General features: G+C 36.5%; 1 protein-coding gene across 4 annotated transcripts in view; it reads right to left on the bottom strand.

Annotated features, from left to right (window-relative positions):
- The window catches only part of ZZZ3 (zinc finger ZZ-type containing 3), a 55,242-nt gene that overhangs the window by 18,809 nt on the left and 13,132 nt on the right, over positions 1-23,301 (bottom strand). For all 4 annotated transcript variants that reach the window (XM_058029747.1, XM_058029751.1, XM_058029749.1 and 1 more), the window contains exons 2-3: positions 12,788-12,941; positions 8,807-10,368 (exon numbers count right to left, since the gene is read on the bottom strand). In XM_058029747.1, coding sequence (XP_057885730.1) covers positions 8,807-10,317 — 1,511 coding nt within the window. In that variant the 5' untranslated portion in view covers positions 10,318-10,368; positions 12,788-12,941. The remainder of the gene's footprint in view (positions 1-8,806; positions 10,369-12,787; positions 12,942-23,301) is intronic.

Below are 23,301 nucleotides of genomic sequence, written 5' to 3'. Positions count from 1 at the left end.
ATGCCTCTCCCCTCCATTCTTTCCCTTCTAATAGCATTTACATTTCCCATCAGAGTCACAGATTTTAGTTTCTCTGTGTCAGGACCTAACAGCAACCTTTAGAAAACACTATATGAATATGGAATCAATCTGCCTTAACAATTGCATGTTTCTTAAGCTAACTCTTTTTTTCTATACTAAATAACTTGGCACTGACCTATAAAAGGGGCCACATAATACAGATTTTGAAAGAAATAATTTCATTTCTACAGTAAGAGTCTGTCAGTCACAGTCTCTCCATGCTTTCTGCAGGTTTCCTCTCCCTTGAAGAGAAGACCATCCTCAGCTGAATGAGGGATGTGAGCAACTGATAGTACAAAACAAAGATTTTATCTTTTAGGTAGCTAAATCAAATTAGTGGGAAAAATAAAGTGGCTGTCGATAATGTTCACACCAATAAAAAAACAAACAACTCTAAATCAATATCCAAAGTCAGTTGAAAGTACTTTGGCAGCTACACTTGCCTTATATCACTCAATACCTTGCAAAGATATGTACTTTGATGCCTAATTAAAAAGAAGTTATTTATCCTCTTGACTTCTAAAATGCTGTGTAGCTGGTGGTCATCAATTTCCACTCCCAAAAGTAACTGCACTTCTCCAGTTATATAGTTCACAGTATGTTAAAATGTACAGTACCATCAATTCTGGGGGGCTCTGACACTAAAAATGAGTACTGTAATTTAGAAGTAGTAGTCAGTAGTTCCTGTGCAGGTAGGAACTGTTTTACATGAGGGTGTACATCTAATAAAACACAGCTAATATATACATATATATAAAATCCTTGTTATTTTGTATTTCCAAGAGCTCTGACACAAAACTGGTTGTTAGTCACCAGGAGGATTTGAGCAAGTCTTTGTTTCATTGCCATCTGCTGGCACTCCAGCAAAGTACAGATTACAACCTGCTCAACCCAGGTCATTTATTACTCTAGTCTACTAACAGCAAGTTTAAAAAAATTTTGGCATCCTTCATTAGATACCAAGAGAAAGTATTGCATATTAAAAATGTAAAGACTGTAAATTATGTAGGAAGAAGGAAACATTATTGCACTTAGAATTTCCAAGTCACCCAAGGAGCTGTAGTTAAAGAAACTGGCTCCCTGGAGAAACCTGTGAATCAGATCAAACACAACCCTGTCATTTCAAAGAAGTATGGTTTTTCATTTGAGCTTATTTTGTTTGAGCTCAGAAATAACAGAAAATGCTCCCAGCTCCTAAGCCTGGCCTGAAATCTTTGCCAGCGTCACAACACAGTAATTACAATACAGTAATTTTGACACTGCAGGGTTTCTTGCAAATTATTCTGACGCGTAACTAAGATTTTAAAAAATCTCTAACTGCACTCTGGAAGAGCCTGGAATTCAATGCTGGATGTATAGAGCACAACAGCAATTAGAAAGCACAAGAGGCTGATGCAGAATGGCCCTTCTTTGATCTCCCTTCAGAAACAGAAGAGTTTAAGGGTCTAATCAATAAGAGCATACATATATCAACCCCTGTCAGGGCTTGTAAAAGCACCCATGCCTAGAGGAAGCAGCACATGGTGGATTTTTACCTACCTAATGCTTAGACACTATGGCCAAGGTAATCTACTTACAGGCTTTTCTGCAACTCCTTATTAAACTGCTTTCTACTCCAGCTTAACTTCTTTACACATACTGTCATTTACTGCACTTTCACCATGCATATTTAATATTCACACTTCAGACATCTTAAAGTAGTTCAAAGGTAAGTAAATAATTAAACTACATCTCTGTGTTATACATTAAACAACTAAAGTACATATTATATGGCTTCTTCAAGTCTACTAAGCCAAGAACAGAACACAAAGCACTATTTCTGAACGTCAGCCTCACACCTATTTAAAACAAAACAGAATTAACCCAAAAAAGCACATTTAAAAGGACATTTGTTAAAACCCAACAAATCCTAAGGCAAAAAGTAAATTGTACTGCAGTAATTTACCTGGATGCAAAAAAAACATTTTCCACTCAAATTTTACCTTTCTTTCAACAGCTTCAGATTTTGTGTTTCAACCGCCTGAAAAGTATTTTATTGGTCATTAACTTGTGATGTCCCCTTCTTTGTGAAATTTCTAACTCTTCCCCATAAAGAGAACACACACTCATATATTTCTAGAGGCCTAATTCTCATCAAGAGCTGTCCAACACACTTAGCAGGATTTCATTTTAGCTGCACAAAAGCACCCTTATCAAATACCCAAATTTCCAGCAACTTTCAAAAATTTTAGTAGCAATTTAGGTCTCTGTGCCTCTAAAAAAACACAACTTGTTTTAGTCTTGTCAACAAAACAGCACCCATCAGTCCTCTCCCAGTTAACACAGTTTAATACAGCTGTTTGATATTGACAGCACTCTAAACCATCTGCCTGCAGGACAGTGACATTCAGTAGGAAAGAAGATACAGGTCCCTGTCATTCCTCTATTTTCCAGGCTTGAACTGACATGAGATAATGACAGAAATTGTTTTCTTCACAAATGGCACAAAGACAGACTGACAGCACACTCCAAACTTTTTCTCCTTCCCTCTCATCATCTTTAATGAGAATGGTCTCAGTTCCTTTACTGAGGGAAAATATCAGATTCCTCCAGCATGCCCACTTGGATATTCCTCTCTAGAAAGATGCTGGGGAAAGCAAACAATCAGAAGGAGCTTTATTCCAGAGACAAAGTAAGAGTGATCCATGTTCCCTTGAAAATGACCCAACTGCACAGAACTCCTCTGGTAAAACAAGCAGAGAAAGCTGACAACACTGATTATTGAACTCCTTCAACTCACTCTAAATTAGTTTCTGCAGGTTGTCACCCAAACAAGACACACACATACACTCAATTATTCAGGTGTATGTTTTTGCTATAGGAACAAATTAACAAATTCCCCTCAAGTATCTGTTACAGTGATATCTGAATATTAGAAATAAATTACAAGAAAAAGATCTACAATCATGAGTGGCTGAATTTCTAACAGCAATACAAAGCATTATTCATCAATATTTTTTGGTGAAACAAGTGCAAAAAAAGTTAGAAATAAGGAAGAAAATTAATAAAATATGTAGTGCTATTAGTACTCACTGTAATAAACCATGGACTAACACAGCTGGTCCTTGGCTTAGGAAGCATGAAACTTTCAAAGATTGCTATACAAAACAGCAGCAACGTTTTTACTTTGAGCTACCCAAAGCAAAATAAAGATGTGCAATAACAAAAAATGAAAAATCAGTTGGCTATTCCTACCAAGAACAAAGTTTTAAGGAAACCAAAAAGAAGGAGCTTTTTAAGTCTCAAATGCATGAATTGTTGTACCAAAGGAACAACTGGATTGATCAGGACTCCCTGCTGACTGAAAACAGCTAGTACAATATGCAGTACTTGTGCAATTTATTTTTAAAAGATACTGCTGGTCAGTTTTGCAGTTCATGCTGGAAATGCTGTTAAAACTTCACAAAAGACCAGAACAAAAACATAAAATTAGTCATGAAGCAATTCCAGGCTGCGTTAGTTAAAACTGACTAATAAAGACAATCCATTCTCAAAGCAAATGGCAGTCACTTTGTTCTTGTCTTCTTGGTGGCATCATTATGCCTACTAATATTTTAGTGATCCCTACCAAGTAGGCAATTATGGTAGCATTAATTTATTCCCTGTTCCACCACACAACTTTACACTGACATAACTGGCATAACCACAATTTACTGCTTCTGCTTCTAAGTGTCCTTGTGTGAGCAGCCAAAACCACAGGCAGAGCCTCACTCTCCACACAGCTGTGCTGGGTCAATACATTACTGCCCCATCTTTCCTTGGCTTTCTTTCTTTCTTGCTCTTTTTTTAAAAACCAGGACTGTGATTCCTATGGCATTTGTTATTTGTTTCCCAGTGGTATTTCCTACACCTCAAAACCATTTTTATTATTTATTGATCCTTAATTTTCCGGTTTAGATGAATTTACTAATGAGCATTCTTAGAAATGTTAAGCACTTCCAAATGAACAAGCAGAAAAACAATTTTTTACATTGTCTTGTATTAGAATAATAGGTTTCTTATTGTTTGTGGCTGGATTTTTTAAAATATTTGCATATTTTTCCCCTCCAAGATTTTTGGTCCATGTTGACCAAAGAAATTGGAAAGACAAACTGAATTCCTGTGCATTCTCCAAAACCAGGCAGCTTGGAAAGGAGGTGAGGCCATAACTACTGTCACTAAAAGAGACAGGCAAGCAGAATTCAGCTGTTACTTGTCACATTCCCCCATCAATCCATCACCCCACAGATCCAGAGGTACCACACCAAGGCAGCCAACAAGGAACCATCTCTGCACTGGAGAGCTCACTCTCTCTTCCAGGAGTGGGCTGCTGCAACAGAGGACTCTTGGTGTGCCTACATAGATGCAGGCAGAAAAAGGAGACAAATAAGGAAGGAGTTCAAGGGGTAAAGGACACAAATCCAAAAGAAATCAAGCTTTACTTTCCACAGGATGCACTATTTAAGTGAGGACAGGGCTGTTCACTGGGATGATGCTGTGGCTGCCAGCAAGATGCCTCTGTTCAGGGCAGAAAAATGAATGTGACAAATGTACCTGATATTTAATGGCTCCCAGAGTGTGCCCATTCCTAGGCAGCAAAAAGCTGATGCAGCACATGCCCAAGGCATCACCTCTTGCAAAGTAAGAGCTCTAGCTTTTACTGAATAGCTTATGTAATTAAAAAATATGATTCTGTGATTACAATATACTGGTATGGCAAGGTGCACCAAGTCCTATTCTACCAATTCAAGTACAGTCAGATGAACTTTTATACAGAACTGTTTTAATTTGAATTCTGTAGGCAGAAAGTTTATGACTGAGTAAAATATAGAACCTATGCCACAGGAAATACTAAAAAGGTTTTTCTTTCTCACATTCATATAATATTTAAGGTGGATCCAAAGACATAAACAGTATTATCATCAATTGTTAAGTATATGTAAATCTGATTATTGAATGATCCTGCACAGTTGCCTGTATTTCCAAGATCTCTGCAACAGTACAACCCATTATAGGTAAGAATCTACAAGACTGGGTTTTAAGAGATGTATTAAAATCCTCATTTGATCTATCTTCACTTTAAATGCCAGTGCAGCTGTTGTAATTTTAAATATTATCAAGTAATACAGATGCATTAAATACCTATCTACTGAACAAGGTCCTAACTCTTAGAATTAAATGTCTGCAGGGAACTGCTCATGCCTAAGGCTTCTTTTTCAGTGATCTGGCTCCAGGTCTAGGTGGATTCTGTAAGGCCAACTGCAGTTTATAGAGTCATAGAAATGCATTCTATAATGCATTATATGCTTGTGACACCTCAATTCCTCAATCACAATTTCATCTAGAACCCAGGACTAAAAGTCAAACACAGATTGTGCCTTTGTGCAAGCTAATACCTGCCAAACATTACAAATCTCCAAAGGAAACAGAAGAAGAAGAAAAAAAAAACAAAACCAAAAAACCAAAAAAGGGCACTAAATGAAACACTGGGCAAAGGCAGAAAGTACTGGGAATAAAATGCTGCAGCAGACAGAAAATTAAAGTAAGCTGCTGCAGTGTGAGATAGAATTACAGCATAAAAAGATACAGCAAAGAGATATGAGAAATGCCTGAGGAAAGACATATGCAAAATACTAAGCACAGCTTATAAAATTCAGCAGTGTAGAAAGTTTTACATCAGGAAGTTCAGTCTTGATGAAAGTATCTCAGGAGAAAAGGCAAACATTTCTGAGCTAGAACATAGAAGCAAAATTCTCAAATATACACTAAGCCATACTTTTCTGAGAGCAGTTACAATACACAAAAATTCCAATTATGTGTGTAGCAACAGACAACATTAACAACACTTCACAACTATACAACCCCCAGATCAGTCTGTTATCTAAAAAAATGTCTATGTTGTGATAAAATTTCTGCTTAGAGATCTCATCTCTTTGTAGGACAGATCTATTTCAATAAAGAAGTTGTGGGAACATCCATCATTTCAGCCTTCTCTCTGAGAAATAGTATTTCATAATCTGTGATAGTTGTTTTTCCTATTATATCATCCAGTTTTCCCAGAAACATTAATATATGAATATTGCTTAAACATATTAATATTCAAAAAGCATCAAAATACATACAGAAATACAACAGTTTACATTTAGGGGTTTTTTTCTTATAGCAAGTCTTATCAATAGCTCTTAAATATATCAGTATATTAATATTTTCTCAATGTCACAATAATTTCGTGCAGAGTGAAAACCAACTGTATGAATACATATGTCACCAAGCTATGTAATGTAACAAGAAATAGTATAAATTTACAGCCATATAAAGTACTATCTATGACACAGAGGAATATATTTTTTATTTTGCCATGGAACATCTGAAGAATTATACTAATGCCATCCTGGAGAAATCTGCCTCCTCAACCTAGCCAAGATGCTCAAGATGAACTGGCTTTTCAAAGAGAACAGAAACATAAATCAGACAAAATATCACCCATAATAATCCCAAAGTGATGAAGGGCAGAAAACCAAAACCTTACCATCTGAAGATGCGACATGCAGAACACCAGAACATCTGGCTTAGCCAGAACTACCACAAGCAAAGTGAATATCCTTTACCTCCAGCTGAACCTGCATTAATAGCATTAATAGGAACCCTGGAATTTTTTGCATCTGACCCATCAGGGAATACATTTCAGATAAACTGGCAGAGTTTGGTTTTTCTTTTTTAGTTTTTTACTTTAATACTTTTCAAAATAAGTACCAAATGATTAAACAAGGGTATAATTAAGACACTATTCAAAAACTGTTACACATGAATTAAGAGCATCCTCTAATGAACTTTACTATTTTTAAAACTGGATAGAGGACATAGTGCAGTGCACTTGATTTACTCTTGAAGCATGAAATTCTGGATAAATGACAACTGCACTCATATGTGAAAATACTGACTTCAGTTCTTTAGAAGGATCCTATTACCATGCAGAACCATCAATATACCAGGCTTATTTTCTTATAAAATTAAACAACTAAAAAGGATGGCTGTAGTTTACCAGTTCTATCAAAAATTTTTTTAAATGAAGAAAAGATAAGGCTAACACTCCCTTCCCCCCTCAGTAGCATGCTTCCCTTTGGGAAAGTAGAAATATAATACAGAATAAAAACAATAACCACTTTTGGAATTTTGCATTCAGGCAGCAAGTTAGTTGCAAGCTACCAAGGCCTACTTGCAATTTCAAAAGCTCCCCAACAAGGTCTGACAGATAGGCTGCCACTCTGAACAACCACTAACCATTTCTTCACAACTGGGTATGTTCAAAAGCTAACAGTAGGGCACACACCTGGAATTTCCAAGGACAATTCACATCTGTGTTTAAGAATAGAAAAAACTTCTGCTATTTTTATAGTATTTATAATAAATATGACTCCCTACACCAAACCACATTACTAATGAATCTGTGTACTTCATCTCTGATGAAGTAATATTTCATACAGATCCAAAATCATCCTAAGAGAGTCAAAAGACAACAGTCCATTTTCCCCATTTGTAATTTTCTTTCAATCTACTGGGAAAGTGCCCACTTTGGACTGATGGCTGAAGCTGCAAATATTTGATCATTATTTTGAAATCATAGTTTGTCTAACCCATGCTTGAATTCAAAACTTTCTGATTAAAATTATTTATCCATATCCATTACCAAATAAAATATTACTATATAAACAATGCAACTTTAATATCAAAAACCCAGTCATACTGGATTAAACAATCACCTGTGATTTGTGCCCCACAGTCACAGTAACTGTGCTGTGAACATTTACACTGAACTACTACCAGTGCTTCAACCCTTCACACGAAGCAAACAGAAGCTCATCTGCACTTGGCCTTTCAGAACTCACAACACAATACAGAACACCTACTAAAGAGCAAAACACAGGAGTCAAGACAGCATTACAAAGACTGAAATAAAAAACTGTGTCCTGATCTACTACCTGAAGACAAATTTTCTCCATGGAAACTTTCTTCAGTGAATCTCCCCTTTGTTTAAAAAGCTCTTGCACATTTACCACAGGGCATGGTTACCACAGTACTACTCACAGACATTCAGATGATTAACATCAAAATGACTCAGAGCATAAAAAGAACAATAATAACAATAATTATATTCCTATATTGACATGTAATTAATATAAATAGCAATGTAGACACAATTTACTCTGGAGAAAGTTGCTGCATTTGTTAAATTCCTCTTCCTGAAGACAATAATGCTGAGTTGTCTCCCATGACATGAAAAAAGTATCTAACTTTTTTATGTACAGCAGAATGACAATTGTATAAGCTTTATCTGCAGTGTCCATTGGATATGCTGATAAATTACTGAAATCTAATTAAAGGTTGTAATTCCTTTGTTTTTCCTTCTAGCTAGTTCTTAAGAGAAAATAAATAGCAGATGCATTTTTAAAGAAACAAATACCCAAAGAAACTCAAAAAACTCAAGTTCTGGCTCAAGAATCCTGATTGCTAGAAATGTATAAACCACATTGCTGTACCATACTGCATATTAAATAGAGTTTAATTTTGTTTGAGGCAGAAACAAGAAAAATGAAGACTGAAGAGTATGAAAATTATAAAGCACTTAAATTTTTGTGGAACTATGTTAAATACTTAATAATTTTTGTTATAATATTAACTTCTTGTAAGAAACAAAAGCAGAATTCATGGTTACCATAGTTACACATACTCTTTGTTGTGTTTCAATGCCACATGATCTGATTCAAAGTAATACACATCAGGCTCTTCCTCATCCTCCTCTGCAGTGTGGATGTTGGCACTCTCTTTGGCAGATGGTACAAATCCAGCAACAAGCCTAGACTCAGAAAGTGGCTTTCTTAGTCCATCACTCCCATGATCCCCTGTATTACTATTTCTCTCTTTTTCATTCTGTTTGATTTCTTCAGACTTTTTGGGAGATCCATTGATATTATTAATACCTACAGGTACATTCTTTTCAGTAGGACTAAGATTATTTTCCTCAACCTGTCCGTTTTCTCTGCAAGGAGAGTTATTTTTAGGAGGGCTACTTCTGGCAGGGGCAGCCCTTCGTGGTGAAGTTCTCAACGTGTATCTGTGTTCTTGGAGTTCCAACATATTTGTCATCTGAGCCGAAACACAGTTCAGCACTGAAGAATGTGGTTCAGGTTCACCTGAGATTGATGCACTGTCTTGGTGAGTATTCAGGTTGCTATTGGTGTTTTCAGCACACGGTTCCTTAGAGGCACTGCTATCTCCTACAACATCCACCTCCTCCTCCGAATCCCTTAACAAAGATGACTGGATTTCAGAAAAGGACGCTGTAGCTGGCTCAAATGCCTGATTAGCATGCTCCTCAGGCAAGCAGTCATTTATTGGTTTGTGGTCCTCTAACTTTACCTGTTCTTGTGAGTTTGTGCAAGGCACATAATGGTCTACAACACTGTCCTCTTTGCTGCTATTAAGCAGCAACGAAGAATGGGCAAATGAGTTTCCATTTTCTGCTACTGTTTTGTCCTTGGGCGTATGGGAACCAGCACTGTTCTGCTTAGCGCTCCCATCAACCTGACAGTCATCACAGTTAAGAGAATTTGAGTCTCTCTCACCAACTCCATTGACAGTCTGATAACCTGCAACCTCCTCAACTACTGCAGAATTATTAAACCCTTCTGCACAGACATTCACCTTTTTAACTTCCCTTTTCTCACAATCATCCAATATAAGACATCGACAAGCTCGCTTAGTCCCCGTGGAGGCTGCATCATTGTCCGACACCAAGCTTTTATGCTCCAATGGCTCCTTCTCTGCCTTAGTGGGCAAGTCTTCCTCAGAACTGTTGGGTGCCTCTGAACGTAGGCAGCGTTTAATTCTTTTCAAAACTGGTGAAACAGGTTCTGCTTGCTTTTTTTCACTATTTTCCACAGTTTGTTTATCACCATTATCCTTCTCCGAAGTGGACAGCCCTCTCTTTCTAGGGCTCACCCATGACTCCCGAGCACTCTGCTGTTTCAAATCAGTAGTTCTGCCACCGTTGCTGCCCTTGTGAGTTTGCACAGACTCTGGCCTCTTCTTTGGTGACCTGGATCGGATCTGAGGATGGGCTGAGACCTCCTCCGGATGAGCAATACTGCGGTTCCTTAATGTTCTACCACAAAAATTTTCATCCAAACCATTTAAACCCACTGTAGATCTTGTAACACGAGTAGATCGAGAAGCAGCCATACTATGGCAAGTCCCTAAAGTATGTTCATTGTGATCCACTCACTGGGAAACCTTCGAAAAAAATGTAAACAAAACAGTCAAAAAAAATATTCAAAAACACCTAGAGACAGAGCAAATGTGAAGAATGTATTGTCACAAATGTTACCAACGTCAAACTGAATATAAATTCAATGTATTCATACTGCTTCTTTCTGTGCTTTCTGTGCTTTAGTGCACTAAATTTTCCATCTCAGCTACAAAGTAGCTGACTTGGTATTTGTGGTTGTTCTGGCTTTAGTACTTGTGTGAGTACTGCTCATATTTAAGCCTTATGTAAGGCTGGAATGTCCCAGTTAGGCACTAGTTACTAAAATACACTATTTTTATGTATTGTACAAATATTATAACGTATTGATATTATTATTTACATTTTTCTGTTCAAGTTAAAGGTACGAAACTGCATTTTTAATATCCCACAGTTTCCAGTTACATGGTTTCACAGACTAAGAAGTAAACGATTAAAATTGCATTTGCTTACTCAGTTGTTGCTTAAAGAAAAAACAAATCTCTCATATATGACAAAACAGAACTGCAATTCTAATTTAGCAAGGAATTAAAAAAATAAAGCACACCACTAAAAAATACTTACAGTTATTAGTAAAAATGAAATAAAACAAAATTTCTGAATCAGAATCATAAAATCATTCCAGCTGGAAAAGCCTTTGGGAGGCAATTCTATCCAACCTCCCATTCAAATGAACATAAAGCGTAAATTGAGATTTTGTTTCACGGAATATTATCCAGCTGAGTCTTGCAAAACACTGAGTACAGATATTCCACAACTTCTCTGGGCAACCTGTTCCAGTCCTTAAAGCAAAAATATTTTTTCTTATTTTCCTTATTTCAGGTGGGGCCTCTCCTACTTCTTTATGACTTCTGATAACAAAAGCCTAACTCTATCAGGAATCTCATCTGAGGTACTGGAAGGCTGTTTCAGCTGGTGAGATGGATCACCACTCAGATCAGATTTAAGTAAAGTCAGACTCAAAGCTAAGTTTAAAACATCCTATTTAAGAATGGCTGTATTTCACATTTCAGGGTGAAATGTAGGAGTACTTGACCTGCCCAGCATCTCAAAATAATTTTTAGGAGAACTCTGTTCAGTCTTACCCTTCTATTAATTTAATCTTTTTAAGTTCAATATGTCAAACTCCATATTGCCACATATCTGTCATAACAGCCTTGCTAATGAATAGATTCATCTCACATTTGTGCATAATGGTACATCTTCCCTTTTTCATCGACCCAAATTCCAGATTATACAAATCCTTTCAACTGTCATATGATGTGAAGACTACAAATTTTAAATATGGAATCAAACCTTTTACACATTACTTAGAAATGCTGAAAATAACAAATGGAGAAAATTGTTTCAAGAGGCATTTTTCATTTTCAGTGAAGAAGGGGAAAACAAGAACATAAATTCATAAATTCTCCCAAATCTAGTATTTAAGTGTCAGATGGTCCTAGAACAGAAAAGGGAATGGGACAAGACAAGAACACTCTCATCCAATACAATTCTGTTTAACAATTACCAGTATTTACTGTATTGTGTGTTTAGAAATTCACAATGCAAGCAGTATTTCTTAAGGAAAGCAATGTATCCTAACAGCATTGCTTGGTGTAGTTTTGGACAAAACTGTAGAGGAAAGCACATTAATTTTCTGTACATATGGTATAGCTCATAAACAATTGGTAGGACAGCACATCATTCTGTGCAACAAAGAAAAAGACAATTATAAAGTGAAAATTTCAAATGTTCTCAAAACTGTGATTTATTTGTGCTGCTACAACCCTCCTGCTTATTAGCTACTCCTGCAGCCTCAGATGAATGCCTGGAAAGGTGCACTGTTTGTATTCCTGAAAATATATCTAAAGAGATGCTGCAGCACTCACTTTCATTCTGTCCACTTAAAAGTAAGTAAGTGTGAGCCCTCCAACACACTCTGCCTTAAGAGAAAATACAAATAATATGTCAAGCAGCAAATGGTCAAACATCAGCAGCTGACTGAAGAGAGCAAAACACTACGTGTTTTCCATCATGGTTTTTACACCTATTTTCCACATGGGTAGACTTGCCTGCATACTCTCCCTCTTTGCATGCAAATACCATCTGGAGAGTGATCCCATTTGGGGTTGAACCCAAACATTATTTACAGATTCCATTTCCCCTAGGTTGTTCTAATTAAAGCTAGCACACATTAGGGGTGAGTAACTGACATTTCAAATTAGTACCAATAAAATAACTTTGACCAAATTCAAATGTATACTTTGGTTAGTAATTACTTCTGAACACAAGAGACTTTAGAAATCATATGAAAGAAAGAAATCTTTACTGATTTGCTGATATGATACTTTCTCAAGAAATACACCTTTTACGTGACAAGAAAGAAAGTTATTATTTCCTTAGTAAAAATATAAAAAGACTTACCATTGCAAAACTAGAAGAAATGTAAACTTCTGGCATTTCATACAGCAGACTCTTACTGTATCACTCAAATAATATCAATCACCATTGCTGATATCCATCATGTAATCCAAATGCTTTACTAGTTTATGCCATCACATTAACCAGATTTTGAAAACTGTTGAGAAAAAGACAAAGATATCAATAAAACATTTAAATTACCACACTGGAAAAGAAGAAGAATGCAACAGGACATATAAAGAGTAACAGCTTTTTAGAGAAGAAAGTATCAATTTTAAAAGTGTCCTACTGAACGAAAGATTAATATGCTATGAAGTAATTAAGTATGTGAAATGTTAATTTAGGTTTCAAATGTAAAATGCTTTCCTTAGTAGTTTCTTAGTGATTCACTGTATCACACTAGATGTGCAAGCAAATGAATTCACAGGAGTCGTGTTAGAGTGTTCAAATTTCAGAAGGTATTTGAAGAGACGTAAGAAAACAAGTTGTGACAGGTATTACTACAACTAATGAATTATGAAATGTGCTGTATCTTATAATTAGATACACAGTGAAAAACTCTGCTGTTTAATTTTAATTAACTGAGCAGACCTCTAAACTTACATTGGCTCCAAATCCCTGAATAACCTTCATCGACCAATGGGACTAAAATGCTTTCTAGAGTTCACATTAAACCTGTTCTTCATCCAAGGAAAACAATGTATAGCACCTCATTTGTAGTGGAAGTGAAATATTTTGGATATTGAAAGACAAAATACTTCTACAGATCCAAATGTTACACAATGCTTTCAATAGTATCCAATCTGGGCATCTGTGCCAAAGACCAAGTTACTACTTGAAAAAATACACCAGCAATCACATTTAATTTAAGAACATCTAGTACTGTGAAGGCACCATAATTCACTACAGAATAGTGGTTATTGAAGCTTTCTTCATATTCTATTGACTTCATACAAGTGACCTTTTTTTCATCTTGACAATTCAAATCTTCATGATCTAAACCACAAGCTGACAGATATTCCTCCATATTCTTCATTCTACACAGTTTTTATATTTAGATTACTGAAAATTGTCTTTACTTTCAACCTAGTTAGGATTTCATACTGGTAAGAACAGAAAATTAATTCACCATTAAGTTGCAATTCAAAATACAAACTGAGCTGCATAAGAGGAGAAGAGATTAATTATGTCTAATTGCAGTGAAGTTCAGTAACAGAAGATGTTTCTTCAGTGATGCTACATGAAGTGCCACAAATTCTATTATGTAGATTACTAAATCAAATCAGGTTTCATTTATTCAGTGGAATTTCTCAATTTAGCAAACAGCAGAGAACTATCATTATAATAAGACAAACAAAGAGTGGAAGAAGAAGGCAAAGACAATCACTTGAAAATGCATGGTACTCTTAATCCATATTATTGCCTTTCCTAAAGATATCTTTAAGTGATGCATGTGGAGACACTAAAAGCATGACAAAGTTTGACCAATTTTTGCAAAAAACCGACATACCCAATAAAAATACTAGCCCAGTAACTTTGGTAAAAATACAAAATATATTTAAACAAAAAATATTCGAAGAAAACATTTTAACAAAATATTAACAGTGAGCCAAATCTCATAATTTTTAACTACTTTACCAGTCCTAAGTAAAGAACATATGAGTAAGTTGTTTCAGGAATGGCTGGAATAGCAATGTCAGTATTTTGTCAGATTTGTACACCTCGTCTCTCCTGATTTTCTTTTGCCCAAAACAAGCTCACAGTAGGAAAGACACAACCCCTGCTGTGTCCATTTGCCTTTGGGGACAGCTGAAGCATTTTAGACACAGCAAAAAGACTGCATAAATATCTTCAGAGAAGAAACCAAGGTGGGTAAAAAAAGTTTTACTTAGTCAGAATTTTTTGTCTGGTAGCAGTTTGCAGGGATGAAAAAAGGAATAACAATTTACAAAACCAGGAAACTTAAATCAGGATACAGTGAAATGACAGCACCTTAATTATGCTTAAAACGTAGAAAACAACATTCACAAGGGCCTAACAAGTGAACAATTATATAATTTTTCACTAAAGCTTTCTTGGAAAAACTGTCTTGAAAATTAACTATTATTCCTTTACATTGCATAACCAATTACAATGACATTTTTCACTTAGAACAACCACATCTTCTGTGGCAGAAAAATTCAATGGAAGAGTAATTTAATATTTTGGACACCACTCATTTCAGCAGCTATTTATGAGCTGGAATAAACAGAGCAAGGGAAACTAAATAAGCTTTTGGTTCTAAAAGACTTTCCTCATGGAACCACATCAACATTTAAGAAAGAAAGAAAGAATACTGAAACACTGCAAAAAAGACTAGAAGTTTGAAGAGGGATAATTAGCTAAGAAACAACACACTCTGGTCTGCAGAGCCCACTAAAAATTAAGAAGTTACAGGTTAAATAGAGTGGAATGCAGACAGAATTTGTCTCTTGTGGGGAAGGACCTGTGTAAGAACCAATGAGCAAATGCTGCTGCTGAAACCATCCAGGAAATGGTCACACATTAATCAGCATGGACAACCTTCAGAGTGAGACTGAAGCTCAATTGCTTGCAAAAATTGTCTGTACATCTTGCATACAATCAAGCATTTGATGACAATATAGGATGCATATCTGGGTATGCATTTTTTGCACTTAAGAACCCTTAAACTTACTCAGCTTTAGGCAAACTCTACCAATACATATAACCATATTCACATTTTGCTATAATTTTTATTTTACTTAGCCACAAGCCTATTTAGCAAAGCTACTGAATGCTGAACTGTGTGCATGAAAACTTCTAGCAACAAAGAAACAAATTTACATGGAGATGAAAAACAACAGGTAAAGACAGCAGAATAAGGAAAACCCTTCCCAAACAGACAGAATAACCAACTTTTCTTCTGGATTATGCCAGTACTGTCTATCTGAGAGTCAAGTGCAAGCCAAACTGTTTAAAGGAACTCAGAAACATGGATGCAGTTACAAGTATGTTCCATGGGGCTCTAAGCCAGAAAAGAGGCAGTGAAAAGAACCAGTCAATACCTGAACATACTGGGTGTATACCAGACCTGAAACCAGCAAACCAAGAGATTTGCTCTCTGCTATAACTGTGGTAGAATTATATATACGAAACTTAGGATGGATAAATTAATATTACATACAACATTAAACAAATTTTTTTAAAAGGTGTACTGGGGATGGGGGAGAACAGACTATCAAGAGAAGTCTCCAATGATGAAGTGTCTGGATGTCACCACTTGAGGAAAATGGGCAATATCTAAAGTCTTGCACAACAATTCAACCCTACGAAACAGAATAGTGTGTTCATCTGATCTAGAGTATAATGAATCATTTTCATATTGAAGAGAAATAATGTGTTATCTTTCTTCTGAGTCTCATCTGACAATCAATATGCTCAGTGATAATACTGCAGTGATAGAAATTCAAATTTTTCCTAGTGGTCAGATATGGCATTTGTGGATATCTGATAGCAGGAGCACTCTCTAGTACCATACCTCAGTAAACCCCAAATTACTTCAGAGACAGTGTCTGCTATTGGCAAAGTCACCATTTACAAGAGCAAATGTGACACACATATATAATTACCCAAAGTAATAAACTGGTGGATTTCTGTGGTATGAAATAGCAGTTCTTAAATTCTCTGCAGAGCAATGGAATGTTACTTACAACAGTACATCTTCAAAAACTGAAAGCAGCAGCTATTTATGCAAACAGAATCTAATCTCTTACAGAAGTATTTGCCCAAGACAAAAAAATTAGCACCTCTGAAAAGATGAGAATCTGCACAGACACCAGATTATCAAGATTTTGGATTATCTCCACATAAAAAATACATTACTTCCTAACAAAGTAGTATTACTAAATTAGGGATGAATTACATTTAACAAATCATATTCAGCAGTCTATCACATCTAGAGTATGCCAGCATCTCTTCCCACACACACCAAGTTTCACAGAACTACATTAGCAAGAAATCAGTTTTCTGGAAACAGCATTTTATTCTTCTGATTCTACATGAATCAAAACAAGCAGTACTTTCAAATGACAGAAATAACCTCCACCAAAAGACATTATGAAGATCTTACTTGAAATAATATGTAACAATAACCAGCTGAAAGCTATAACAGAAGCTTAAAAGAAATAAAAATTAATAAATGTTACTGGAGTTATTCTGAGATTTCAGCTGTCTCTGACACAGTAGGATTATATTGCATATGGTCAAAATATAGGCTTTCAGAATGGGACTACTTCTATTAATCTTATATATAAAAGGCTAGTAAAATAAAATAAAGAAAGTAAAAGAAAAAAGTAGAATCATATGGAAAAATAAGTCAACTGGTTTTAAAAGCTAGCAAACTAGCAAGGGAAAAGTTTTACTCAAAACTGAAACTGCAAAGAACCAGAATGGATAATTCAATATGCTATTTTTCTTCCTTAAAAGAGATGGGTTCACTAGGCTAGACAAACCTATTCTTACATAAGACGAAAAAAACTCTTAAGAAAGAATCTTCTTGTGGAAATCTATTTCTACTTCTTTCTGGAAGAAAAAAACCCATAATGGGCAGTGAAAATGAATTGGTAGTTAAATAATGGGATGTATGAAAACAAACAAAAGCTCAGCCTCCTCCTAACACAGTCTTACTCTTTCTCTAAAGCCACAAAAAAAGGCTGAACCAGAAAGCTGCATGGCAATGACCAGCAATGCACATCTGCTCCCCTGCACCCCTTCCACTCAGCAGTGCTAGCACCACTGCTGACAGCTCTGCTACTCCTCACTCTTCTGGGCTACCTATGGGAGGAAACTTACTGGGAGGGTGGGTGTGATATAGCATCACCCCTCTTCCAGCCAGACATTCCAGGATAGGATTGCAAAATTACTTCACATAAAACTAAATATGAATTATACAAGTGTGACTTTACAGCAGAACTCTAGAAAAGCAACAGTGGTTGCTTTTCAAATTTCTTCTCTTTAAAGCCTGAAACACTTTAACTGCTTTCAGTTTCTTGTATCCTGGCCAAATTAGAGTTTGCACTGAAATTATACATTGAAGCATCTGTCTCAGACTGATATTCCCACCCTGCTGTCTCTCTCCTGAATTTTCAGTCAAAATAATTACTCATTTCTGTGAACAAATAAGAAAATTATTTTAAACCCTTCTTGCTGCTTAAGATACATCTGACTGTTTCCTCAAGAAGGTTTTCTTCCTCCATATTTTGGAGTAAGAAATTGGGATTTGGCATAGAGAAGTTTGCCTGAGAACAGAAATCCTGGCAGAGCTGTGATGAAGGCAGGATGAGGGCACTGCTAAATGTGAATGCACAGGTAAGGAGAGCAGCTACACTGGCAAAAGGAGTGGATGCTGGCTGGAGAAAGAGACACAAGGAAATCCTGAGGAACTGCTAGAAGACAGAAAGAACACAACTATAAAGTCACTACTGTCTGATAGAATTAACTTATGAAGAAAACTGAAATCAGACTATGTAAAAACTGAAGCAGCAGCTATTTATGCTATATTATTTAAGTTATAATAACTTCCATGTCCCGGTTTAAAAAAAATATGCTTAGCCTCAATTATTATCTATATCCTTATCACCACACCCACCCAATCCACTTTATCAACCTAGGTGAAAGTCCCACTCTAAATTATAATATGGCCTTTTCATGTGAAACCATTCAATTGCTAATTAGCTGTCCTGTTATCCAAAGAGTATCTCCTGTGCAGGATTACCAAAACACGTGACTTACATCTTTGAGATATATTAAATCACACAGCTTCTTGAAAAGCTCATTATAAAATTAATTACACTAACTTAATTACAGCAACCATTTATCAAACTGTTACTCTAGGAGAAAACTCCAATAAGATTTAATCTTTTAAGCAAAGAACACAGTTTTACATAAATAGGAAAACTATTATTTATTCCCTGAAGAAGTTATTATTACAATATACAGAAAATCTAGCACAAAAAGACATTGCTTTTTCCCATAGGTCGGCTGCAATTTTAGGAGTTCATCAAGTACTTAATAACCCTGCTAGCAGTTTACAGATGAAAAGCAACCTGATGGGAGAAAATCAATGCTCCTATATTTTTTTCTTAAAAACCAGGATAAACCATTTACTCATTTTTGTACAATATTACACTGGAAATTACTATTCTGTCTGATTTACTTTTGGAGCAGTGACTATGAACATGCTGCCTTATGAAGTAAACTGTAAAGTGCATATTCTATGAAATACTGTCTACAACATATTTTTATCCCAGATGATTTTCAGTCAAGGGCATGCATCTGAAATGCAACAATTAATACAGCTTTTTATATGCAAAATTACAGCATCAGCTCCATGACCTCACAAGGCTGATGCCCAACTCAGAGCAGCACCACACACACAATCAGGTGCCCTGTGTGGGCTGTGCTCTGAAGTGCTCCTGCATTATATTAAGGCAAACATACACCCAGAGTTTGGGAAAGGGACATGTGAGGCAACAGTTCCTGTAAAACATTTTCAATGTTGTTTTAGAATTAAAATGGTTTTGTTCTAATTTTTTCTTCAAAATTTAAAATATGCCCTCACTTCCCAGAGAAGCAAAAAGTGAGAAGGCTGTTTTTCCAGCTATCTACATTCATGAAAACTGTTTTAACCACTTATTTTCCATCTGACAATGACCTCAGTCTAGGCTTTTTCCCCTATCTAGAGGAATACACACTATTCTAGAAGCAGATCAGCAATGGGCTGGCTTTGGAGTCCTAAACGTGGCACCATTCTGCCACATATCCCACACCACACCTCCAATGTCCTGAAAAATGTCATGTTCCTCCCTCTGGCCATCTCCAAACCTTAAGGATGGTGAGACAAATTCCAACCCATATATGCACTGACTAGACTGCTTGCAAACCATGTATAGCAGGTGGCTATTGGGCTCAAATCCCCCTTAAAAATGGGGCTACAATTTTTGTGAAAGCTGCAAGCTCTCCACGGCTCTGAGATGTTTACTCTCACCTAAATTTAGAGGAGTTGCTAAGCTGGCCTAAGGATTCAAATATTACTTAGTGACAACAGTAAACAAATAGAGGGACATCTAAACAGTTGATCTAAATCACACTCCAAATGCTGAAAATATATTCTGGACAGACTGGGGGCAGTGAGGGCATGCAGAACTATCCCCAAAACAATCAAGCAAAAAAAATTGCAGCTTGTCACAGCTGTGCTGTGGCCATGCTGTGTCTTCTCACCCAGTGCATTTTCATGCTTGCAGGATTACAGGCATCCCTTGGCACACCAGCTGATCCTGTGTATACAATCATAGCACCAGCCACCACCAGCACACAGATGAGTTCTCACATGCAAGGGGCTAGGGAAAGTAATGGACAGGCTCAGAAGCCAAATATGCTTTAAACTTGAATTTAAACACAGTAGTAGCCTGTTATCATAGAATCACAGAATCATTTAGGCTGGAAAAGACCCTTAAGATCATTGTGTCCAATTGTAAATGACTTGCCTTATTTCACTTTTTGATTGGCTGCTATTTTTAAGTGCCCCAGCTCTTTTAAGTGCTCATGTGGCTCTATTACAACCGACTGTGACATATTAATAATACTGTATTACACCAAATCATTTCTCTGGTGAACAGCCAGAGAAACATCTGTTTTCCAAAGAAATTGTCTGAGGTGCTACAGCTGTTGACATGTTTCAGCACTGTACTCTATACTAGAACCCCAATATTATGGCAGTTCTCAAAACAGTGACCTGCAGTAAAAAGACCCATCCCTCCTCCTGCCTTCCACAGAGGATGTTGTTTATTTTCATTGCCTCATGCTGCAGTTTGGTCTAATACACAGCACAACTGCTACAGCCATATTTAGCCATCCGTGACAGCTTTGCATTGCAGCCTTTCAAAGCAGCTCCGAGCACGTTCCTGCTCTGTGGGCTGCATGTCAGCATCATCCACACCAAGAATGTGCCTTCCTCCCCTCAACTACTTGAAGACAGAAATTTTCTCCCAATGCTTGGGTATCCTGACAAAACTGCAGATATCAGCACCTGAAAATGTTTATTCTTAGATGCTGTCTAAATTCTGCTTTGTGACTGACACTGAGCTGGTTAAGCAGAGAGGTTTCAATACACTCTGTAGCCTGATGTTCTCACTGTATGCTCAGGCTGTATTTGTGTTTTCTGAGTAAGAAGAGTGTTATGCATATTTCAGTCTGCTTGGCTTGGGAGTTTCCACTGGCAAGTACTGAAGGTGTTTTAAGTGCATTAGGAACTGTGGTTTTTAAAAGCTCTTAAAGGGGCAGGGAGCAGCTGCTTTCTGTTTTGCTGCTGTCCTGTCTTCAGGCACAGGAAACAAACCAAGATGCAATATGAACAATATCACATACCCATCCTTTTAATCACAGCACATCTACTGCTAAGAGAGGCCTTTATTTAAAAAAGTACTGACTTTATTGTAAGACTGCTCCCAGTTCAACTAGTACACCACCTTTTTCTAGCTGCTACTGTTCATATCCAACTACTTCCAGATAGGACAGTTAGCACAATTTCCTTGATTTAACAGTACCTTGGTAGCCCAATTTACTTTTCTAGTCTAATATATATAATTCAAATAGAACTATGACCACATCACATGTAATTTTGTTTTACTTGATTGCCACTCTGCTTTCCTCTCTTGCTGTGCTCAGAAGATCTTCACATGCCAGCACATTCACTGATAAACAACATGCTGCTTTTTATTTCCCACACTTTCTGTGTTCTGTCTGGCCTATGCTTACAGCACCAACTGGAAATACAAAGGAAGTTCTGTCTAGCCTACATTTACATTTAAAATAATAGCCTTTTAGTTACTCTTATTTTTTCAGTATGAGTATTTTTTCATTTGAATACTTTGGTATTAAATTTTATTAATTGCTACCATAATTGCCCTGTAAGAATGCAGGGAGTTGCTAGTTCTTTTCCTACAGGTTTTGCTTTTCCTGTGACCACTGACAAAGAACCTTTGGCTTGCTCCACTTTCATTTTTCACCTAGATGCAGGCTGACTCATAGGTTTTGCAGCTCCTACAGCCCTTGCACAGTAAAAATTCAGAATAGTCTGATTCACACTTTCTTGATCTTTCAAAGTCACAAATTTATTCCCTTGAAAGACTAAGCTGGGAGAGTACAACTTTTCATACAGCACCACTACTCATCAGCTGTTTCTTCTCCAGGTATCTTATTAATATGCTAAATATACATATTTGATAGATTTAAAATACATTTCAAAGCATTTCTAAGACTTTACACCGTTACTCTAAACCCACAATTAACCTGTCAACACACTGCTGAAATACAACTACAGTTTACCCTACACATGCTTTTCTTTTGGCTTCCTTTATTCAACTTTGTGATACAAGGAATACCCAGATATTCTGATCTGAATTTATTGTTCTTCAGGGTTTTGTTTTGCAACACTCAGTTTATGATTCCTTGCAACTACACGAGACAATTTACTTTCAAAACTATGCTCACTGTTCAAGTATAAAATGAAAGATTGCCTATGAAGCGAAAAATTTATTCTGATTCTGTTACCCTGTCCCAGCAGCTGAATACTTTATCAAGGACTTTGTAAAGATCTTTCTTGATATTGAGATGTTGCACTGCATTTACAGAGCAAAAGGGACGTACTTATTCCTGCCTAAGCACATGAGCATATCTGTCACCTATGCACAGAGACACTTGATTCCCCTTGCATGTTAATTGACTATTCACTTTCAAAACTTCTCCCTCATTAAATTTAAATGCAAATCAATTATGCTCAACATTATTAAACTTCAAGCCTCTTTTCTCACACAGAGCAAAGCCACACGTCTCTGCAGTCAGTACTTTGTCTCCAACAGCCGTGGTAAGCAGATGGTTAGGCAAGAGCTGCTGTGTATAATACCATTATAGCTTCCAAATATTTTTAGCTCAGAGTCCTCCTAAGTCATATGTCATAACTATCTATTTTCTAAACTTCACTGAATTTCTCTTCCATGAATTTTCCTTGTCTTCCCTTGAGCTCCCATAAGTTTTTAGCATTCAGACTATCACTGATGTTTTTATAAAAAGAGAATTCTGTATTTTCATTTTTACAAATGGGTATAAAGACCTGGCAAAAAAGAAAAGGCAAGATTAGATATAGATACCCAATGCAACTCTCACAGCAACTTCATTTTAATTCTTTCTCCATTCTGCCTTCAATTGGCTTTTTCCTGTTTTGCTTTGTCTTTTTTTATTGGCAGAATAAATTTTTTGTGTTTTATTTAGAGCTTCCCCTTCTACTTCAGTTTTTCTGACTTTGTCTAGGAAACACTTTCTCAGGGATGAAATCAAAAAGCCTCATGGTATTATTAATGATGGAAAGCCACTACATGCATAAAGCATGCCTTCCCAACTGTATTGTCATAGATGCTGTAAATACATACACTCAGCTCTAGGAACAAAGGTGCACGTTTGCA

Source organism: Melospiza georgiana, chromosome 9 (assembly GCF_028018845.1).
Source record: "Melospiza georgiana isolate bMelGeo1 chromosome 9, bMelGeo1.pri, whole genome shotgun sequence".
Taxonomy (NCBI): Eukaryota; Metazoa; Chordata; class Aves; order Passeriformes; family Passerellidae; genus Melospiza; species Melospiza georgiana.
The sequence above is the reverse complement of the archived record's forward strand: the minus strand, read 5'-3'. Positions and strand labels throughout refer to the sequence as shown.